The 20,880-nt window shown below is 45.8% G+C and overlaps 1 protein-coding gene across 2 annotated transcripts in view; it reads right to left on the bottom strand.

Moving 5' to 3' along the window:
• The window catches only part of ODAD2 (outer dynein arm docking complex subunit 2), an 827,935-nt gene that overhangs the window by 653,679 nt on the left and 153,376 nt on the right, over nucleotides 1–20,880 (bottom strand). For both annotated transcript variants that reach the window (XM_069211313.1, XM_069211314.1), the window contains exon 5: nucleotides 14,341–14,447. In XM_069211313.1, the coding sequence (XP_069067414.1) occupies nucleotides 14,341–14,447 (107 nt within the window). The remainder of the gene's footprint in view (nucleotides 1–14,340; nucleotides 14,448–20,880) is intronic.

Raw genomic sequence — 20,880 nt, 5'->3', positions numbered from 1 at the left:
TTTGTTTTTGGGACAAGAAGTGTCCTTGGTGTGGTGCCATGTCTGTCTACAGTTGTGACACCATGCCTTAGTGGTATCCCACCTTTGTTTTGGGTTGTGTCCTGGAGCCCACCCACCTGGACTGGTTTTTGGGGGGCTACAGAGGACTCTTTGTCCTTATTTCTAGTGTCTCCCACTTTCTCGTGGGGAGGCTTTGTAACCCCTTTCTTCTGGTCACCCCCAGTGGAAATTTTAGTACCCTAGTCTTGACCCAATGGTCTGTCTTCGTTCCCAATTCTTGGGGAGAAACTGGACCTAGGTCTACCAGATACTGATGCAACCTTTCATTGAAGCAGTTACTTAAAATGTGTTGTTTCATAAACATATGATAACCCCCATCATAGTCATGGACTTCATTTCCAGTTACCCAACCATCCAGTGTTTTCACTGAGTAGTCTACAAAATCAACCAAGGTCTGGCTTGAGGTTTTGTGAGCCCCCTGAACCTAATTCTATACTCCTTAGTTGAGAATGCAAAGCCCTCAATCAGGGTAGCCTTCATGAGATCACAGGATTCTGCATCCTTACCAGAGTGTGTTCGGAGTCTATCCCTACACTTACCAGTGAACATTTCCCACAGGAGAGCTCCCCAGTGAGATCTGCCTACTTTTCTGGTTGCACAAGCCCTCTCAAAAGCTGTAAACCATTTGGTGATATCATCACCTTCTTCATATTTAGTTACAATCCCTTTGGGGACTTTTAGGATGTCAGTATTCTCTCTGACCATATTTAAATTGCTGCTACCATTTATGGGTGTTAAACCCATTTCTTTTCTTCCCCTTTCTATAGCTAGGAGCTGCTTCTCCAGAGCTAATCTCTTGGCCATCCGTGCTAGAAGGAAGTCCTCTTCATTGAGGCTACCCTCAATGCTTACAGAGGCACTGGACTCCCCTGTGGAAGGACCAGGCTCTCTGACTATGATTTGTGGGGACAGGGTTCTAGGAACCCTGTCCTCACTAATTAGGACAGGAGGGGTGAGTTCATCCTCCTGTTCACTAATTTCCCCATCTGAGGGAGGATCCTCCATCTCAGAGGGGTGGTCCCTTGTGAACTCTGTCAAGAGCTCCTGGAGTTTGGCCTTGGTAGGGTTGAACCCAGTTTTTATCTTTTTTATCTTACAGAGAGACCTTAACTCTGACATCCCTAGATGCAGGTAAGGGGCGAGGTTGGGTTTCATCACCATCTCATTTGTGTGACTCATTATGACCCTAAAAGTTGGGATTACTTTTTAAGAAACTAAAAACTACTTCTAGGATTTAAATCCTAACTTTTGCAAATGTTTAAACTTGAAAAAAATGCTAACAGGGAGTTACACAAGGCCCTAGCATGACTTTTAACAATTTTGAAAAATGGTCGAAAATTCAAAAATCAGTTTCTAATGACAATTTTTGGAATTTTGTCATGTGATCAGGAATGGGCTGAGTAGTCCAGCAAATGCAAAGTCTTAGACCCCAACCGCTGATCCACCAATGTAGGAAGCTGCCTCTGTATATACTAACTCAAAATGAGAGATGGTGAGCATAGAGTTCAAGGGTTCCCTTAGAAGCTGATAGTGGCAATGAAAGATAATACTAATGCTCTATTTGTGGTAGTGTGGTCGAGCAGTAGGCTTATCAGAGGGTAGTGTTAAGCACTTGTTGTGCACACACAGGCAATAAATTGGAACACACACTCAAAGACTTAAATCCAGGCCAATATGTTTTTATATAAAAATTATTTGAATTTATTTTAGAACCACAAGATTCAGAATTCAAGTAAGTACATAAATTGTAAGGTACTTGGTGTAGGTAAATATAGAACTTTGAAGTAAAACCGTAATGAACACAGTTTTGTCAAAAATGGCAGTAAGCTATTTTAAAAGTGGACACTGCAAAAATCAAGTGTTTCTGGGGGAGGTAAGTATAAGTTAGTTTAGCAGGTAAGTAAAGCCCTTAGGGGCCTTCCCTGGTCACAGGGCTTGATACCACTGGTACCTTTTACAAGGGACTTATCTGTGTGCCAGGGGTGTGCCAATTGTGAAACAATGGTAAATTTTTAGTAAAAGAACACTGGTGCTGGGGCCTGGTTAGCAGGGTCTAGGCACACTCTTAGTCAAGTCAGCATCAATATCAGGCAAAAAGTGGTGGTGGGGGGGGTAACTGCAACAAGGAGCCATCTTCCTACACAAAGTAGTGGCATTTTCCATTGACCATGGTGTAAAAGAGATCGATCATTGGTTGACCCTATTGTTGGAAGATGTAATCCATATGGTCCTGATGTAGCTCCCACACGTGGCAGTCTGAAAGTTTTCTGCTTAATGCAACCACCTGATTGTTTTGGCATCCTAGCAAGTGTTCTATGGCGATGTTGACCTTGTGAGAAATGGCCCAGTCCCAAATTAGTTGAGCTTCCTCTGAAAGAGGTTGGGACCAAGGCCCCCCCCCCTTGCTTGGCTAAGTAAAACATTGATATTGTATTGTCCATTCTCTAGCACTTTCATGTGGAGTATTCTTTCTACATCTGACCAGAGGCCTCTGGTTGAAAATTCTTGCAGATGAGCTCCCAATCCGTCCAGGGATGCATCTGCATACAACTATTTCTGTGAGAAACTGAAAAGAGAGACCTGCCTTTAGGTTTGCTGGTAATCTCCTCCACAATAGTGCCTGTTTCAGTAGTTTCATGACTTGGACTGTGCTGTCCCACAAGCCTTCAACTTGCTTCCACTGCATGTCCAGTTCTTGTTGGTCAGGCCTCATTCAGAGCCTGCAAAAGAGAATGAAACCTATGCATAGTGACATCAGGACTGGCAGGGACCTGTATTGTCTGACTGTAGCAAAATGTTTTGCGATAGGCTCTTTACCATTGCTTGGAGCTTTATGACTCTCTTTGCACATGGAGCCCCATTTTGCAGCAGTGTGTTGAGTATACCACCTAGCAAATGGATTTTTGTCTCTGATTCTAAAAAATATTTCTACCTGTTCAGCATGAGACCTAGGGTCTGCAAGAGACTAATGTGGCTGTCATACAAGACCTTCCCTCTCCCTCTCACCTGAGAAAGGCAGTGAGTGGAGCACAGCACTTTGTAAAAACTCTGCTGATTTTAGTTTGAAAAGAAGCACCTTGAACTGGTAGTGTTGTCATGCTACTGAGAAGCAAAAATATTTCTTGTGCTTCCAGTGACTAGTTTTATGGAAATATGCATCTTGATAATCAAAGGTTGTAATTAGAAGGACCTCCATCCAAAATGATTACTGGTTCAGCTGTCTTAGGTCCAAAAACGGTCTGCACTGGCCCGTCTTTTTTCTTGACTAAAAGAATCTTGAGTAAAATCCCCGGTTACTCTGGGATTTGGGACAGTTTATATTGCTTCCTTGAGGAGGAGGAGAATTTCCTGTTATCTCCCTCATTTAGAGGTGATGTTCTGTTTTGGGCGGGCATATAGTTAATTTTTTAACGAATTCTAAAATGTGACCGGTAGAAACAATTTATCTCACCCAATTGTCCAATGTTATGTCTTCCCAAGCTGGAGCAAATAGGAGAAATTCTCTCTCCCAATTTCCATGTATGACATGGAAAGTGAAGCACAGGTGGAAAGGTAAGGTTAGAGCATGATTAGGAAGAGCGTCTTTTACTTCCGGATTATCATCCATAAGAACGAGTTACTTACCTTCGGTAACGACTTTTCTGGTGGATACATTAGCTACCTGTGGATTCCTCACCTCATGAATACTCCCATGGCGCCAGCATTCTACGGAAATCTTCTTACTAGTCTCTGCACGTCGACGAGGACGTCACTGTCTCGCACGCGACGCCGTCTGACGTCATACAGGCAATAAGAGGTCCTCGACGACGTGCGGACGTCAGTACCAATCATTTTTTACGTGCATGAGAACAACCAGGCAATGCAATGAAAGAACAAAGCAACATCCATTATATTGTAAAAATACACCACATTGTATGAATAACTGTAAATCTTTTTTATGTACATATATATATATATATATATATATAAAACTCTTTCTTTTAAAAATATATACACACACCAAGTATATACATAAAGATATATACACATATACCCATATATATATATAAATATATTATATATATACATCTATTGCACCCTCAAAGATCAAGAGGAGCGCACTCAAGGATTACTTGGCAAGACCATAAAGGCAACGGGGAGGCGGGTGGGACCGTGAGGAATCCACAGGTAGCTAATGTATCCACCAGAAAAGTCGTTACCGAAGGTAAGTAACTCGTTCTTCTGATGGATACAACTACCTGTGGATTCCTCACCTCATGAATAGAGTCCCAAAGCAGTACCACGCCCGGTGGTGGGTGCCTAAATGGTCAAACCAAGAAATCCTGCAGCACTGACCGTGCAAAATGGCCGTCCGTTCTAACCTCAGAATCTAAACAGTAATGTTTTGCAAAAGTGTGAAGGGACGACCAAGTTGCGGCCTTGCAGATGTCGACCACAGGAACACCTCTGGCTAAGGCCGAAGTGGCCGACTTAGCTCTGGTGGAATGAGCTCTAATGCCCTCAGGAGGATCCTTCTTTGCCAAAGAGTAACATATTTTAATGCAAAGAACAACCCACCTGGATAGTGTTCTCTTGTGGACTGCCTTTCCTCTCCTCTTGCCCACGTATCCAATAAACAGCTGATCCTCCAGCCTGAAATCCTTTGTTCTATTGATAAAGAAGCTCAACGCTCTCTTTGGATCCAGACGGTGCAGTCTTTCTTCCTCTTTGGAAGGATGAGGCGGAGGATAGAACGTGGACAAAGTAATTGCCTGAGCCAAATGGAAGGGTGAAACAACCTTCGGGAGGAAAGCAGCCTTGGTCCTCAACACCACCTTATCCCCATAAAAAGTTGTATAAGGGGGTTTTACTGATAAGGCCTGCAACTCACTCACTCTCCTTGCTGATGTTATAGCTATCAGGAAGACTGTTTTTAAAAACAAATACCTTAAGGGGCAAGAATGCATAGGTTCAAAAGGGGACCCCATAAGGAAAGTCAGGACTAAGGACAAATCCCATTGCGGCATAACGAATGGCTTTGGAGGATATTGATTTAGAAGACCTTTCAAGAATCTGATAACAATAGGGGATTTAAATAAAGATGGTTGGTCTGGAAGACATATGAAGGCTGACAAGGCCGATAAATAACCTTTAATGGTAGCCACTGCACAACCTTTCTGCGCCAGAGATAGAGCAAAAGACAAAACGTCCGATAGATGAGCTTGTAAAGGATCAATCTGCCTCTCTCCACACCACGCAACAAATTTAGACCACCTATTAGCGTAGATAGATTTAGTGGAGTGTCGCCTGGCCGCTAATATAACATCCACTACCTCAGGCGGGAGAGAGAAGGAACTCAGGTTGCCCCGTTCAATCTCCAGGCATGTAGGTGCAGACTCTGGAGGTTGGGGTGTAGAACCTGCCCCTGCGACTGCGAGAGGAGGTCTGCCCTGAAAGGGAGACGGAGCGGCGGGCACGTTGAGAGTTGGAGAAGGTCGGAGTACCACACCCTCCTTGGCCAATCCGGAGCTATTACGATTACTAGAGCCCGGTCTTGGCGAATCTTCCTCAATACTCGAGGAATCAAGGGTATGGGAGGAAACGCGTAAAGCAACTGGCCGCACCAGGTCATTTGAAACGCGTCCCCCAATGCTTCCTGCATCGGATACTGAAGGCTGCAGAACAACGGACAATGCGCGTTCTCTCGAGTGGCGAACAGATCTACCCGAGGAAACCCCCACTTCTGGAAGATTAAACGGACTTGATCTGGATGGAGACGCCACTCGTGGTCTGCCGAGAAGTGGCGACTGAGACTGTCCGCACGCACGTTCAAGACTCCGGCCAGATGGTTTGCTATCAAGCAAATCCGATGGTCCTTTGCCCAGGACCATAGTCGAAGAGCTTCTCTGCAGAGAAGGTACGACCCCACTCCTCCCTGCTTGTTTATGTACCACATCGTGGTAGTATTGTCCGTTAGGACCTGTACCGACTGACCACGAAGGGAAGGGAGGAAGGCCTTGAGAGCCAGACGTACAGCCCGTAACTCTAACAGATTGATGTGAAAAATCTGTTCCTCTGGAGACCAAAGACCTTTGATCTCCAGATCCCCCAGATGAGCTCCCCACCCTAGAGTGGAAGCATCCGTTATGACTGTGGCCACTGGTGGCGACTGCTGGAACGGTTTTCCTTGTGAAAGATTGTTGCTTGCAATCCACCACTTCAAATCCACAGCAGCATCTCTGGAGATCTTGACAGTACCCTCTAGATCCCCTCTGTGTTGAGACCACTGCCTTCGGAGGCACCACTGAAGAGCCCTCATGTGCCAGCGAGCATGCGTGACCAACAGAATGCAGGAGGCAAAAAGACCGAGCAGACGAAGGACCTTGAGGACTGGAACTACCGCTCCGTTTCGAAACATTGGAACCAAATCCTGAATATCTTGAATCCGCTGAGGCGGAGGAAAGGCCCGACCCAATGTCGTATCCAGTACTGCCCCTATGAACAGGAGGCGCTGAGAGGGCTCCAGGTGAGATTTGGGCTCGTTCACCGAAAAGCCCAGGTCGAACAACAACTGGGTTGTTGACTGCAGATGACGCAACACAAGCTCCGGGGACTTGGCTTTGATCAACCAATCGTCCAAGTAAGGGAATACTGCTATCCCCTTCCTTCTGAGCTCTGCCGCAACCACCGACATCACCTTCGTGAAGACTCGAGGTGCTGAAGTAAGACCAAACGGAAGGACCGCAAACTGGTAGTGTTGCGATCCCACCACAAACCGGAGATACTTCCTGTGTGACTTGAGTATCGGGATATGAAAGTAAGCATCCTGCAAGTCGACAGACACCATCCAGTCTTCCATGTTCAACGCCAAAAGCACCTGTGCTAGGGTCAGCATCTTGAACTTTTCCTGCTTGAGGAACCAATTCAAGATCCTCAGGTCCAGAATTGGTCTCAAACGACCATCCTTCTTGGGAATCAGGAAATACCTTGAGTAAACTCCTTGACCCCTTTCCTGCTCCGGGACCAACTCCACCGCGCCCTTTAAAAGGAGGACTTCCACCTCCTGTTCTAGCAACAGGAGGTGTTCTTGTGAACAATACGAAGGGCGGGGCGGGATGAGGGGCGGAAACTCCCGAAAGGGAAGGGTGTAGCCTTTTCCCACAACACTGAGAACCCAAGTGTCCGACGTAACAGTCTCCCATTTGGTGAGAAAATGCTGTAATCTTCCCCCTACAGGAGAGGAGTGAGTGGGAAATGGTGGAAGCCTAAGGCTGCTTCCCCTGCTGCACCCCGCCAGAGGATGAGGAAGAGGCAGAGTGCTGCTGAGAGGCTCCCCTGGTGCGGACCCTACCCCTCCCCCTAAAAGATCTATAGGGGTGGGAAGAGGCAGGTTGCTGATATCTTCCCCGAAAGGAAGAGGAGGAAGAGCCACGCCCAAATCCACGAAACCTCCTGAAGAATCTGGAAGAGGCCGTGGAAGAAGGAGCTTGGAGTCCCAACGAATTCGCCGTGGCCCTGCTCTCCTTAAAACGTTCCAAGGCCGAATCAGCCTTAGCCCCAAACAGTTTGTCCCCATCAAACGGGAGATCCAACAATGTGGACTGTACATCTGCCGAAAAGCCCGAATTACGTAGCCAGGCCTGTCTCCTTTCCACCACAGTTGTGCCCATTGCTCTGGCTACCGAGTCGGTGGTATCCAGTCCCGTCTGGATAATTTGGGTCGCAGCAGCCTGGGCATCAGAGACAAGATCCAAAAGACCCTGGGGAAGCTCTGTAAACGAAGAGGAGATGTCATCCATCAGAGCATGAATATACCTCCCCAGGATACAGGTCGCATTAGTGGCTTTTAACGCCAGACTGCAGGACGAAAAAATCTTCTTCGACTGCGCCTCTAGCTTTTTTGAGTCTCTGTCCCCAGGCACCGTCGGGAAAGAACCAGGCGCTGATTTGGACGAACAGGAGGCCTGCACAACCAAGCTCTCCGGCGTAGGGTGCCTAGATAGGAAACCAGGATCAGTTGGAGCCGTCCGATACCTCCTGGCCACGGCTCTGTGAACTGCTGGGGAAGATGCCGGCTTCTTCCACACCTCTAAAACCGGATCCAGCAGAGCGTCATTAAAAGGTAATAGAGGCTCCGCCGCGGCTGAGGCCGGATGCAACACCTCTGTCAAAAGGTTTTGTTTCGCCTCCACCACCGGCAAAGGCAGGTCCAAAAAACTAGCTGCCTTCCGTACCACTGTATGAAAGGAAGCAGCTTCCTCGGTATATTCCCCCGGGGACGAAAGGTCCCACTCAGGGGAAGTGTCCAGCCCACTGGCCGACTCCAGTTCACGCAGCCCATCACCCGAGTCCTCTAGCTCTCCTTCCTCTAGGGCTCGTTGGTACTCCTGCTCCTCTAGTACCCGGAGAGCACGCCTCCTTGAATGCAGTCGTTGCTCAATCCGCGGAGTCGACAACACCTCCGCTGAAGTCGGAGATCGGCGCCGATCTTCCGAAGCCACCGACGCCGCATCCGGCGCCACAGGTAACTTCGGCGCCGACTGAAGAGCAGATAAAACGGATGGACCCACCGGAGTCACAGGCCGAAATCTCGACGTCGACGGGATGGAAATCCCTGGGGCCAATCCCTCCGAAGCCATCGGAGCGGCCACCGGCGCCGACACTGGCGCCGAGCCCACGTTCCCAAACGGGAGAAAGGGCATAAAGGGTGCCGGCCGAAGAGGCGCAGGATCACCCAAAGAAAAGGCCAAAGGCCCAGCCGGAGCACCCCCTGGAGCCATCTGTTGGAAGATGGCATACATCGCATTCAAGAATGCGGAACTATCGGCTCCAGGGGTGGGAAAAGCCGGATACTGGGGTGCCTGACTCGGAGGCGACCCCGACGCCGGCCTCGGCGTCTGCGCCGGAGAAAACACCTGAGGCTCCAATACCTCAATCACCGACGCCTGTCCAGGCGAAGTTGGAGACGTCGGAGAGAGCAACGGCGTCGAAGGATGCGGCGTCACCGTGGGGCTGACCTCCCATGTCCTCCGGCGCCGATCCGGAGACCTGGAACGAGCCTCCCTTGAATGACGCCGAGATTCTCTACGGCGCCGGGAGTCTCGATGACGCCGATGTCTTGGAGAAGACTTTTTCTTGTGATGCTTCTCCTTTGACTTGGCCATAAACAGCTTCGCCTCGCGTTCTTTAATGGCCTTCGGATTCATGTGCTGACACGAATCACAAGTCGAGACGTCGTGGTCGGAGCTCAAACACCAAAGGCAATCGGAATGAGGATCCGTCACCGACATCTTGCCTCCACACTCACGACAAGGCTTAAATCCAGACTTTCTCTGCGACATTATTTCCACAGAGAAAGAGTACGCAGCAAGATATACACTGTAACCGCAAGAGTAACAGTTGCTCCCTCGAAGATAACCGTTTCGAATGCACGGAAAAAAGGGAACTGACGTCCGCACGTCGTCGAGGACCTCTTATTGCCTGTATGACGTCAGACGGCGTCGCGTGCGAGACAGTGACGTCCTCGTCGACGTGCAGAGACTAGTAAGAAGATTTCCGTAGAATGCTGGCGCCATGGGAGTATTCATGAGGTGAGGAATCCACAGGTAGTTGTATCCATCAGAAATTTGTCTTTGGTACGGTTCTAGGTATATCCTTAGTCTTATCTGCATTGCTTTTGAGGATAATATGACTGTCTTTGACCACTGTATTGGTTGAAACCTCCCCTGTAATTTTGAAATATTTAAGAGCCACAAAAATTGGACACTCCAGCTCTACAGTACCGTAAAATATATGGGGCACCTTTGGGGTAGATCTGTATCCATCCTATGATTCTGGAGAGCTTACTCTACATGAATCCTAAACAGAGTGAGGCCATCGTAAGGCATGTCTATGATATTTGATAGGACCTCAGAATGGAAGGCTGTAGATCTTAACCAGCTGTGTTTTCTCAAGACAGCTCTTCTTGGAGGCTAATGAAAGCCTGCATCTGAGGCCTTCATCGCTGATAACTGCTGAAATAAGTGCTTCATCCTTGAGTGTAGTTGTAGCACTGTCCTTTTCATTCTCTTGTACAAGGTCAAGCAATGACACAATGTCATGCCACATTTGAAAATCGTAGCATCCTATGATAACCAGAATGCTGGCTACTTTAATTGATGTTGCTGTCATAGAACTAATTCTTTGGCCCAGATCATCTGTAGACCTGCTATCCCTGTCTGGAAGAGCAGAGGATGGCATAATGGGATTTTTAGATCTCCTTCGAGCAGCCAAAGTTATCTCTGAATGAGGTTTCAGATGACCGGTGAGACAAACAGGGCCTCAATCTTGGGCTATTTATTTTTTCTCCAGACATGGTATTTACCGCTGGAGCGCTAGCAGGTGTTTTTCTTATTTGTAGACCTTCAGACCAGACATAATCTAGGATTGGAATGACTACTGATGACTTGCATGGCGCATTCTTAAAGTCATAAATGGAACACTGATGCTCCACTCATGTCAATGGCAGGTTGAATTTCTTGCCAGCCCTTTCCATTATTGAATGAAAATGGGATCTATCATCAAGTGATAAATGTGTATTGGGTAGACTGTTATTTCCCTTAGTTAGATAAGAAATCTTCTCCATCATTATTATTATCACCATCTCTTTGTGAAAATTATCCATCCTCTTCTTCTATATCAGAAAATATAGAGACAGCTTAGCCATCATCATCATCATCATCATCCATGTCTTTGGAAGCTGGTGGTACCAGAGGCTAATAGATTTGTCAGAGAGACAGAGTTCTTGGAGGTGGCAGGGGAGGAGGTGGTTATGGTTAGTGGGGTAGTGTAGCTGGCAAAGGGGCAGGTGGAGGAGGTGATGATATGGGTACAGCAAGTAACACTGATTGAAGAGGCTGAATTGTCAGGTGTTGTGGCAGGAGCCTTTGGTAAGTGTCCATCATTTGCTGTAATGTAGACACAAACGTCACAGGCATTTGGACCAGCCCCGGCTCCCTAATGTGTCTAGGAGTTATATAGGAATGTGTGTTACATAATCTTGCTAATAACCATAGTAATTTTAAGACTCACTTTTCTCTAGTCTATCTTCAAAATCTGGAACACAGCATGCATCTAACTGCTTTGGATTGTATGCTCTATGAGATACAAAGGGGGTCATTACGACCTTGGCGGGCGGCTACCGCTGCCCGCCAGGCGGTAACCGCTGTGCGTCCGCCAATGCGGCCGCACTCACTCGGCCCCCATTATGACATTCCCGCTGGGCCGGTGGGAGCAAACCAAGTTTGCGCCCGCCGGCCCAGCGGGAATGAGGCCGCAACATAGGAGCCGGCTCCTAATGGCTTTTGTTTTTAATCTTGACGGGGTGCCAGGTTACAATTAAGGTCTGTCCTTTGGACTCCCACAGTCAATTTTAACAGTTCCTTTTTGTTCCAATCCCACATTATTACATTCATCTTCTCAAATAGATCAAAAGGATATCCGGCAAAGAGCTCCCTCAAAGGGCCCGTCAGGCATTGCAGTGCCACGCTTGACGAGGAGCATGGCCCAATGATGAAGCATGTCACTCTAAAAAATCATGCCAATCTATCTTATCACTCTTTCCAGATTGCATTGAGTGGTATACAATCCCATGAATTGGTAACCTGATAGATTTGATATAGAGGGCCATCATCTATTTCAGAGACCCCTTGTCTTTAGGATTCCTTTCCTTAGTTACAAGGCTAACAATGTTCATGGCCTGTCACAGATCTTTGACCAGTCTGGCTTTGGACCTGGCCCCTTTGGATATAGCTAACATCTGTTTTCACAGACAATTGATGAGCCTCTTAAACAACTCTACATGGAGATGGTGTGGGCCTGGTGTTTTCCCAGTTTGCATTTAGCCTATGGCCCTTCCTCGCATAATCTCAATCTAGAAGTCCATTGAATCAGAGTCTGATAAACTCCTTATCTGTAATTCCTTGTGAATTTGGCAGTTCTTTGGGTGTGCTACATCTACAGTAGACTGTGAATATTGGCGCTATGGATATATCACTTCTCACATGCTTTTTGTGAGTCTCTATCGCTACTCAGCACATCCATTTGTCTTGATTGCTCAACCATGCTAGCAGCTTACCCACCTTGTTCCCTACATCATGTTGACAGTGTTCAAACGTCCCACTCACACAAGCCAGAAATAACTGGCTCTGAAAGAAAACTGCCAGAACAAGGTTTCATTAAAGCGTAAACATCTAAGTCCTTATTTAACTATTCTAATGTTAAGAATAGCGGGTCTCTAATTTAGGTTTGGCGTTAACCAAGAACTTTTGATTTTACTAAACTAATATGTATACTATACTTACATAAAGGGGCTTTCACCCAACTCACTTCATCCATTGATCTGTTCTTGTGTCATTCACATTTTGCTTCTACCGAGTACAGCATACAGTATGAGAGAACGGGCCAGACTACTTCAGCCACTGGCTAACTTCACTTTGAGTGACCACATTTAACCGCTTTTACAAGGAGCACATCCACACTCAATGGAGTTCCCTTCAGCCAGTGATTTTGTTTTACTTTATTATTACTTTTGTGTTGCATTTGTTTGTAAAGCCTGAGGTAAAAGCAGGACGCTTTCTACCAGATGAGAACACAGGGCATATTCCATCTTTATCAGAGCCTGTCTCCTGCCAATGCTGTTACAAATGCCTTTTGAAGTTGCCTTTGTTTCTCTGACAGCAGCTCCATGAACTCTGACTATAAGCTCATGAGGGTGGTTGGTATTTGTGATTCTGCCTGCAATTCCAACTTTTTATCCTTCTTTCCTTCCTCACTTCTTTCTTTCCTTTTTCCTCCCTCTTTCTTTCCTTCTTTCTTTCATTCTTGTTTTCCTTCTTTCTTTCATTCTTTCTTTCCTTCACTCTTTCTTTTCTTTATTCTTTCTTGCTTTCCTTCATTCATTCCTTCTTTCTTTCCTACATTCCATTCTTCATTGCTTCTTTCTTTCCTTACTTTTTTCCTTCCATCATTCTTTCACTCTTTCCTTCTTTCCTTGTATCTTTCATTCCTTCTTTCTTTCCTACTTTCTTTGTTTCTTTCTTTCACAAAGGCAAGAGGCTGGCAGACAGAATGGCTTTTTATAGTCTTGGTTCCCAAAGGCAAGGGGCTGGCAGCCAATGCAGACCAGCTCACTTTTTTAAAACTCTGTGTTAGCCAAGACTTTACAGCTAGTTAGTTTTTGGTCCTGTCATTCAGGTTTTCCTTTCACCCACTCCAGTATGCATCAAGGGGCAATGTATCAGCCGTCTTCAGCCATTGCCTGACTTCACAGTGAGTTATTGTTCACTGCCATTTCACAAGGAGCATAGCAACACGCAAAGTAGTTGCCTTCAGAGACAGGGAGTACTATGGCAATGTGTGCATTTTGTAGACCAATACAACATTGTGTTTTAGCCATTGTTCTTGTTTAGACTCATGATGGCTCTGCAGTTTCCTGAGTAATAGCATTTTGCAAAAACCAGGTCAAAATAAAAAAAAGAATTGCTACAAGGTAGGCGGCCAATACCAGACCTATTGGCGTTGGCAATGTTTGTTTCTAGTTTGCAGGCAGGGTCAGGCAATGATTTAGATTTTAAGGGTGCTGCAATGTAGATTTCATAAAAGGGGGTGTTAATTTCCGGAAGCTGGAAATTCAGGAAAGAAATGACATTTGAAAGACTTTGTAGGTTATTCTACAGCATAGACAAGTCACACTCCTCACCCTCCCTACAATATACAGTATATTTGGATGTAAAGTGTTCTGAGGTTCCCTTATGCTGTGGGAAACTATTCTAACATTGATGACGGTTAATGAAGGTCCCACAACGCAAAAGTTTCTTTTAACGAGAATATCGTTTGTGTGTTTATAAGGATTTGTTTGTTGCAGTCTTATTAGTGGCTGAGGGTTTCGCCTTTACTGTCTTTTTAAAAAATATTTCTCAATTCGCTTCACTAATTATTCATTTGGTTTTATAGCTTTGGTTTGTGACTAGTATCCACCATGCGGAGACATGAGACAAGCAGCCTGTATTGTCCTTCTCTTCTTGATGAGTGCGTAATGGAAAGACAACCCGGAGATGGGCGATGCTAACCATTTACTGTGGTGGAGTGTTAATGTGTTTAGGTATACTTTTATTGCGTCGATTTAATAAGAAAGTGATGTGGGGAATGTTGATTAGATAACAAGGTGTTGGTTAAAAAAATATTCAAACCTAAATAAAAAATAGTTTGTGCCAAAGCAACGACATATTAGAGGTTATCAGAGGACCATATAATTATACTTACCTGATGTGTATTCAATACTTTTTAGCACGGTGTTTTCTCCTTCACCAGAGAAACGCCAGAGTAAATCCACATCATTCTTCACAGCAGCAGGTGTTACACGTACATCTCTGTAACACAGGATAGTTCTCTTTTGAAAATTCAAAAATGAAAGCTATACATTACAAACATTATGTAAACTACAAACATATTTTTTTTACATTTTGATTATTCACCAGCAATAATGCTATAATATGAAAATAAAATTATTTAGCAACTGAAATATTTACAACACATGGTTGATCCTGGGTTACCCTTCATGCAAACAGCTGTCATCCCAAACTCACATTCACATGTATTGACAAACACCTTATTTTTGTTTACTTACATACAAAGACTGATTATAATCAAATGAAATTCCTTTGTCTATAGAATAGCTTCACTAGCATAAGTATCAATTATGCAGTTGCTGACAAGCATGTGTATATGTTTGTTCTTAGAAGAGTCAATTATATCAGTTGACCAGGAGTAAGTTTTCGAGATGAGGAACCACTCTGGGAGAAGAAGAACCTCCAATACTGACTAAGTGAAACAGGTTTATTTTTTAACATTCAGGGTCATGAAAGTTCATGCTATGACCTCTCTGTGTTCTCTATTCATATGTATACAGTGATTCTAGTTATACAATCAGTCAATAAAACAGGATTTGTAAAGCGTAACTAATCACCCTGGTAAGTTTTAGGTCCTTGCAGGTCTCAGTGTCTTATTCCAATACCCAGGTCTTGAGGGCTCTATGGAATTCCAGATGAGAGGGGATGGTCTGGAAATGCATGGGGAAGCTGTTCCAGGTTTTTTGTTGCTATGTAGGAGAAAGCACATTCTCCACTTCTGCTTTGGTGGATGCATGGAGAGTTGGCAAGTGATAAGGAGGCAGAGCCAAATCTTCTTGGCGGTTGAAGGAAATTCAGGTAGTGGTTAATGTAGGTAGATCCTTGGTTGTGTAGAGCTTTGTGTGTGTGTGGGTCAGCAGTTTGAATATGTACCTTTCCTGCATGGGGGGGACAAAGGAGTTGCCTGAGGTGTGGTGTGATGTGGGATCGTTGGAGAAGTTCAAGGGTGAGTCTGGCTTTGGTGTCCTGTATGGTCTGAAGTCTTTGTAGGAATTGTGAGGCGATTCCTACATAGAGGGCATTGCCATAGTCTAGTTGACCAGTGAGGAGGGCCTGTGTCCTGGTGTGTCTCGTGTGCGGGGGTATCCACTCAAAGATCTTACGTAGCATGCACAGAGTAATGAAGCAGATGGATTAGATGGTGTTAATGAGTGATTCCATGGTAAGCATGTTGTCAATGATGATCCCAAGGTTTCTGGCATGTTCGGAGGGCTTGGGTGCGGATCCTAGTCCTGAAAGACACCAAGACTTGTTCCATGTGTTGCTGCCCTTGCCAAAGATCAGAAGTTCAGTCTTGTGTACGTTTAGCTGTAGGCAGTTTTTTCACCCAGTAGGCAACACTTATCATGCATCTGTGGAAGTTGGTTCTGGTGGTGGTGAGGTCGTCAGTGAGAGGATGAGTTTGGTTTCCTCTGTGTAGACGATTATGTTGAAGGCGTATGATCTGACAAAGGTGGCTAGCAGGATCATGTATGTATTAAAAAGCGCTGGATGATGGGTGATCCTTGGGGGAACTCGCAAATGATGTCGTTTGCTTCAGTGGTGAAAGGAGTTAGGTGAATCCTCTGGGTTCTTCCGGTGAGGAAGGAGGTGATCCATCTAAGAGCCCTAACCCTAAAATGCCGATGTGGTGGAGTCTTTTGACCAGCATGTGGTGGGATACGGTATCGAAGACTGCAGAGAGGTCAAGGAGGATCAGGGCCGCTGTTTCTCCTAGGTTGTGGAGTATACAGATGTCATCTACGGCTGCAATCAGGGTGGTCTTGGTGCTGTGACTGCTGTGGAAGCCGGATTAGGAGGCATTGAGTAGCTGGTTATGCTGTAGGTAGGTCATGAGTTGCTTATTACTGATTTTTTTACAGTACCTTAGCTGAGAAAGAGAGCAGGGAGATTGGCTGGTAGTTTTTGAACATTGCATTCAATTTACTGCAAATGGCATTAGGGTGGGTCCATCAACGCACCTATGTACTTTAACATGTTCGAAGTACCAACTCTACTGCTATATAGGTACCATGGAATTATTTTCCTTCCTTACAAATGTCATAATTGAAGTATTTGCCAAGTTTAAAAATAAATTATTCTTAGCATTACACTCTTCCAACAGAAAAAGTTAAGATCCTGTGTGCGTTTTGTTCAATATTACAGGTTCATCAACACACATCATAAAGTGAACTTGATGTCGCAACGAGGAGCGGCACAATACAATGTTTATAGTATCCTCCAAGTCACGATTATACAAAATAAATAAAAGAGGCACGAGTACACAAACATGCTTTTGCCCCTAAAGGGTTTCTTTTCTTGGAGCTAAACTATTACCTCTCCTGGTTTAGCAACAATGCTTAATGTTTGCCATAATTTAGGGCTATTATCTGTTATGGACGCATACAAATAATATATAAGTGTCGTATATAGAAACTGGCATTTGTCCATTAAGACTGATTTTATTTCAACATGGATAATTTGACAATACTCAGAGCTAGAGTTATCTCGTCTGAAGCCATTCTAACTGAGCAGATGCACATTTTTGATTTGCTTGAGATGACGGTTCTCATAATAGAACTCTTGCAAAAATGTTTGCCTCTGCATCCAAAGACAATAAAGTACTGCTTCGAAATCATCCCCCCGTTTCTCAAATGAGCTGCGAAGTCGACTTTGTTTAGTAAGATTAAAACAACTGCCTAGTGCAGTAATTGACATATAATTATGCTCAACCGTAAGTATAAAACGACGGTAGGCCTAAAGCTATAATCGCTCCTTTAATGATGAGTAGCAGTATAATAAAACCGGGAGGCAGCATAATGAACCGCACTAGCTGACTTCTAGTAAAATTGATTTATTTGAACATAATTTATGGCACAGCCAGCTTCATACAAAGGGGGGACTTCACTGACACTCAAACGCTCAAGCCCTTCTTACATGTTTCTCTGTAATTTCTGTCCATATAGGAATTACAAGAGCTATGGGAAAAACACACCTTCGCCTTCAGATTTTTTCACTGTGCATATTTTGCCAGGAGAAACCGGACAAAATATGATGGGGAAAAGGGCCGGGACTGAAGAAATTAATGAGAAAATTGGAAGCAGAAACACCATTTGAAACAGCGATTTCCCAGAAATACCGACTACTGTGGTAATAGCACAGGCCGGAATTACCACATCGTGCAGTAATGGTATTAAGTGTGTTATTTGTGAAGTAACCCTAAAAAAAGCAATAAGGTCATCCCTAAAAAGGAGCATCTGAAGCAGCAACAGCATGGCAAACCTTAGAAAAGTAGCATAAGCCATTTAAATAGGTGCCCCAAGGAGGTGTGGTTCACGCTGGTGTCTTCTCAGGAACCAGATGACACGAGTGCTTGGTATATGTGTAGGTAGAGCTACTTTTTACAGGCGTGCAAATGTCAACAATAAGGAGGTTCTTCAACAAAGTTGCTGTAGAAAACTTTCCTTTTGCATCCCCAGCCTTTTGATAAGCTCTGCTACTCTACTCAAGAAACTCATCCTCTAAACGTGAATCGCTTACATTAAGCCAATCCTTTTAAAAGTAGCTTATAATTCTGTAGGAAGTTGGCTCTGTATATACTATTTCAAAGTAAGAAATAGTGTGCACAGAATCCATGGGTTCCCCTTAGAGGTAAGATAGTGGCAAAAAGAGATCATTCTAATGCTCTATTTTGTGGTAGTGTGGTCGAGCAGTAGGCTTATCAGAGGGTAGTGTTAAGCATTTGTTGTACACACACAGGCAATAAATGAGGAACACACACTCAAAGACTTACACCAGGCCAATAGGTTTTTATATAGAAAAATATATTTTCTTAGTTTATTTTAAGAACCACAGGTTCAAGATTTACAAGTAATACTTCAAATGAAAGGTATTTCGCTTAGGCACTTTAGGAACTTTGAATAATCACAATAGCATGTACAGTTTTGGCAAAAATGTCAATAAGCTATTTTAAAAGTGGACATAGTGCAAAAATCAACAGTTCCTGGGGGAGGTAAGTAAAACACTTACAGGATTCAAAGTTGGGTCCAAGGTAGCCCACCATTTGGGGTTCAAGGCAACCCCAAAGTTACCACACCAGCAGCTCAGGGCCGGTCAAGTGCAGAGGGCAAAGAGGTGCCCAAAACACATAGGCTTCAATGGAGAACAGGGGTGCCCCGGTTCCAGTCTGCCAGCAGGTAAGTACCCGCGTCCTCGGGGGCAGACCGGGGGGATTTTGTAGGGCACCGGGGGGGGGACACAAGCAGGCACAAAAAGTACACCCTCAGTGGCACAGGGGCGCCGGGTGCAGAGTGCAAACAGGCGTCGGGTTTTGTATTGAAAGCAATGGGGAGACCTGGGGGTCTCTTCAATGATGCAGGCAGGCACGGGGGCGCCTCGAGGTAGCCACCACCTGGGCTAGGCAGAGGGTCGCGTGGGGGTCGCTCCTGCACTGGATTTCGGTTCCTTCAGGTCCTGGGGGCTGCGGGTGCAGTGTTGGTTCCAGGCGTCTGGTCCCTTGTTACAGGCAGTCGTGGTCAGGGGGAGCCTCTGGATTTCCTCTGCAGGCGTCGCTGTGGGTGCTCAGGGGGGTCCTCTCTGGCTACTCACGGGCTCGCAGTTGCCGGGGAGTCCTCCCTGTGGTGTTGGTTTTCCGCAGGTCGAGCCGGGGGCGTCGGGTGCAGAGTGGAAAGTCTCACGCTTCCGGCAGGAAACGTGAAGTCCTTAGAGTTGTTTCTTTGTTGCAAGAAAGTTGCAGATTGTTGAACAGGGCCACTGTTCAAGGGAGTTTCTTGACCCTTGGTTGCAGGGCAGTCCTCTGAGGCTTCAGAGGTCGCTGGTCCCTGTTGGATGCGTCGCTGTTGCAGTTTTCCTCGAAGTTGGGAGACAGGCTGGTAGGGCTGGGGCCAAAGCAGTTGCCGTCTCCGTCTTCACTGCAGGGGTTCAGGTCAGCAGTCCTTCTTCTTGTTAAGGTTGCAGGAATCTAGTTTCCTAGGTTCTGGGGGCCCCTAAATACTGAATTTAGGGGTGTGTTTAGGTCTGGGAGGGCAGTAGCCAATGGCTACTGTCCTTGAGGGTGGCTACACCCTCTTTGTGCCTCCTCCATGAGGGGAGGGGGGCACATCCCTAATCCTATTGGGGGAGTCCTTCATGTACAAGATGGAGGATTTCTACAAGTAAGAGTCACCTCAGCTCAGGACACCTTAGGGGCTGGCCTGACTGGTGGGTGACACCTCCTTGTTTTTCTAATTATCTCCTCCAGCCTTGCCGCCAAAAGTGGGGCAGTGGCCGGAGGGGCAGGCATCTCCACTAGCTGGGATGCCCTGTGGCGCTGTAACAAAGGGGGTGAGCCTTTGAGGCTCACCGCCAGGGGTTACAGTTCCTGCAGGGGGAGGTGAGAAGCACCTCCACCCAGTACAGGCTTTGTTTCTGGCCACAGAGTGACAAAGGCACTCTCCCCATGTGGCCAGCAACATGTCTGGTGTGTGGCAGGCTGGCAGAAACTAGTCAGCCTACACTGGAAGTGGGGTATGTTTTTAGGGGGCATCTCTAAGATGCCTTCTGGGTGTATTTTACAATAAATTGCACACTGGCATCAGTGTGCATTTATTGTGCTGAGATGTTTGATACCAAACCTCCCAGTTTTCAGTGTAGCAATTATGGTGCTGTGGGGTTCGTGTTTGACAGACTCCCAGACCATATACTCTTATGGCTACCCTGCACTTACAATGTCTAAGGTTTTGCTTAGGCATTGTAGGGGCATAGTGCTCACGCACTTATGCCCTCACCTGTGGTATAGTGCACCCTGCCTTAGGGCTGTAAGGCCTGCTAGAGGGGTGACTTACCTATGCCACAGGCAGTGTAAGGCTGGCATGGCACTCTGAGGGGAGTGCCATGTTGACTTAGTCATTTTCTCCCCACCAGCGCACACAAGCTGTGAAGCAGTGTGCATGTGCTGAGTTAGGGGTCCCTAGGGTGGCATAAGACATGCTGCAGGCCTTAGAAACCTTCCCTGGCATCAGGGCCCTTGGTACCAGGGGTACCAGTTACAAGGGACTTACCTGAGTGCAAGGGTTGTGCCTATTGTGGAGACAAAGGTACAGTTTAGGGATAGAACACTGGTGCTGGGGCCTGGTTAGCAGGGTCCCAGCACACTTTAAATTATACCTTAGCATCAGCAAAGGCAAAAAGTCAGGGGGTAACCATGCCAAGGAGGTATTTCCTTAAAAATTCTCAAACAGGCGTTTGGGTGGTGTAAGGTCTTTGGTTTTGTTGAGTGTAAATCCAAAGCCCTTCTACATCCAACATTTTTATCTATCTTTCAAGAATTAGAATTTTGGTAAAGTGGCCAAATGATATTTTGATTAATATGGAAACCCTAGACCACTTTCAACTGAAAGATTGAGTAGTCCTTAGG

Source organism: Pleurodeles waltl, chromosome 10 (assembly GCF_031143425.1).
Source record: "Pleurodeles waltl isolate 20211129_DDA chromosome 10, aPleWal1.hap1.20221129, whole genome shotgun sequence".
Classification (NCBI taxonomy): Eukaryota; Metazoa; Chordata; class Amphibia; order Caudata; family Salamandridae; genus Pleurodeles; species Pleurodeles waltl.
The sequence above is the reverse complement of the archived record's forward strand: the minus strand, read 5'-3'. Positions and strand labels throughout refer to the sequence as shown.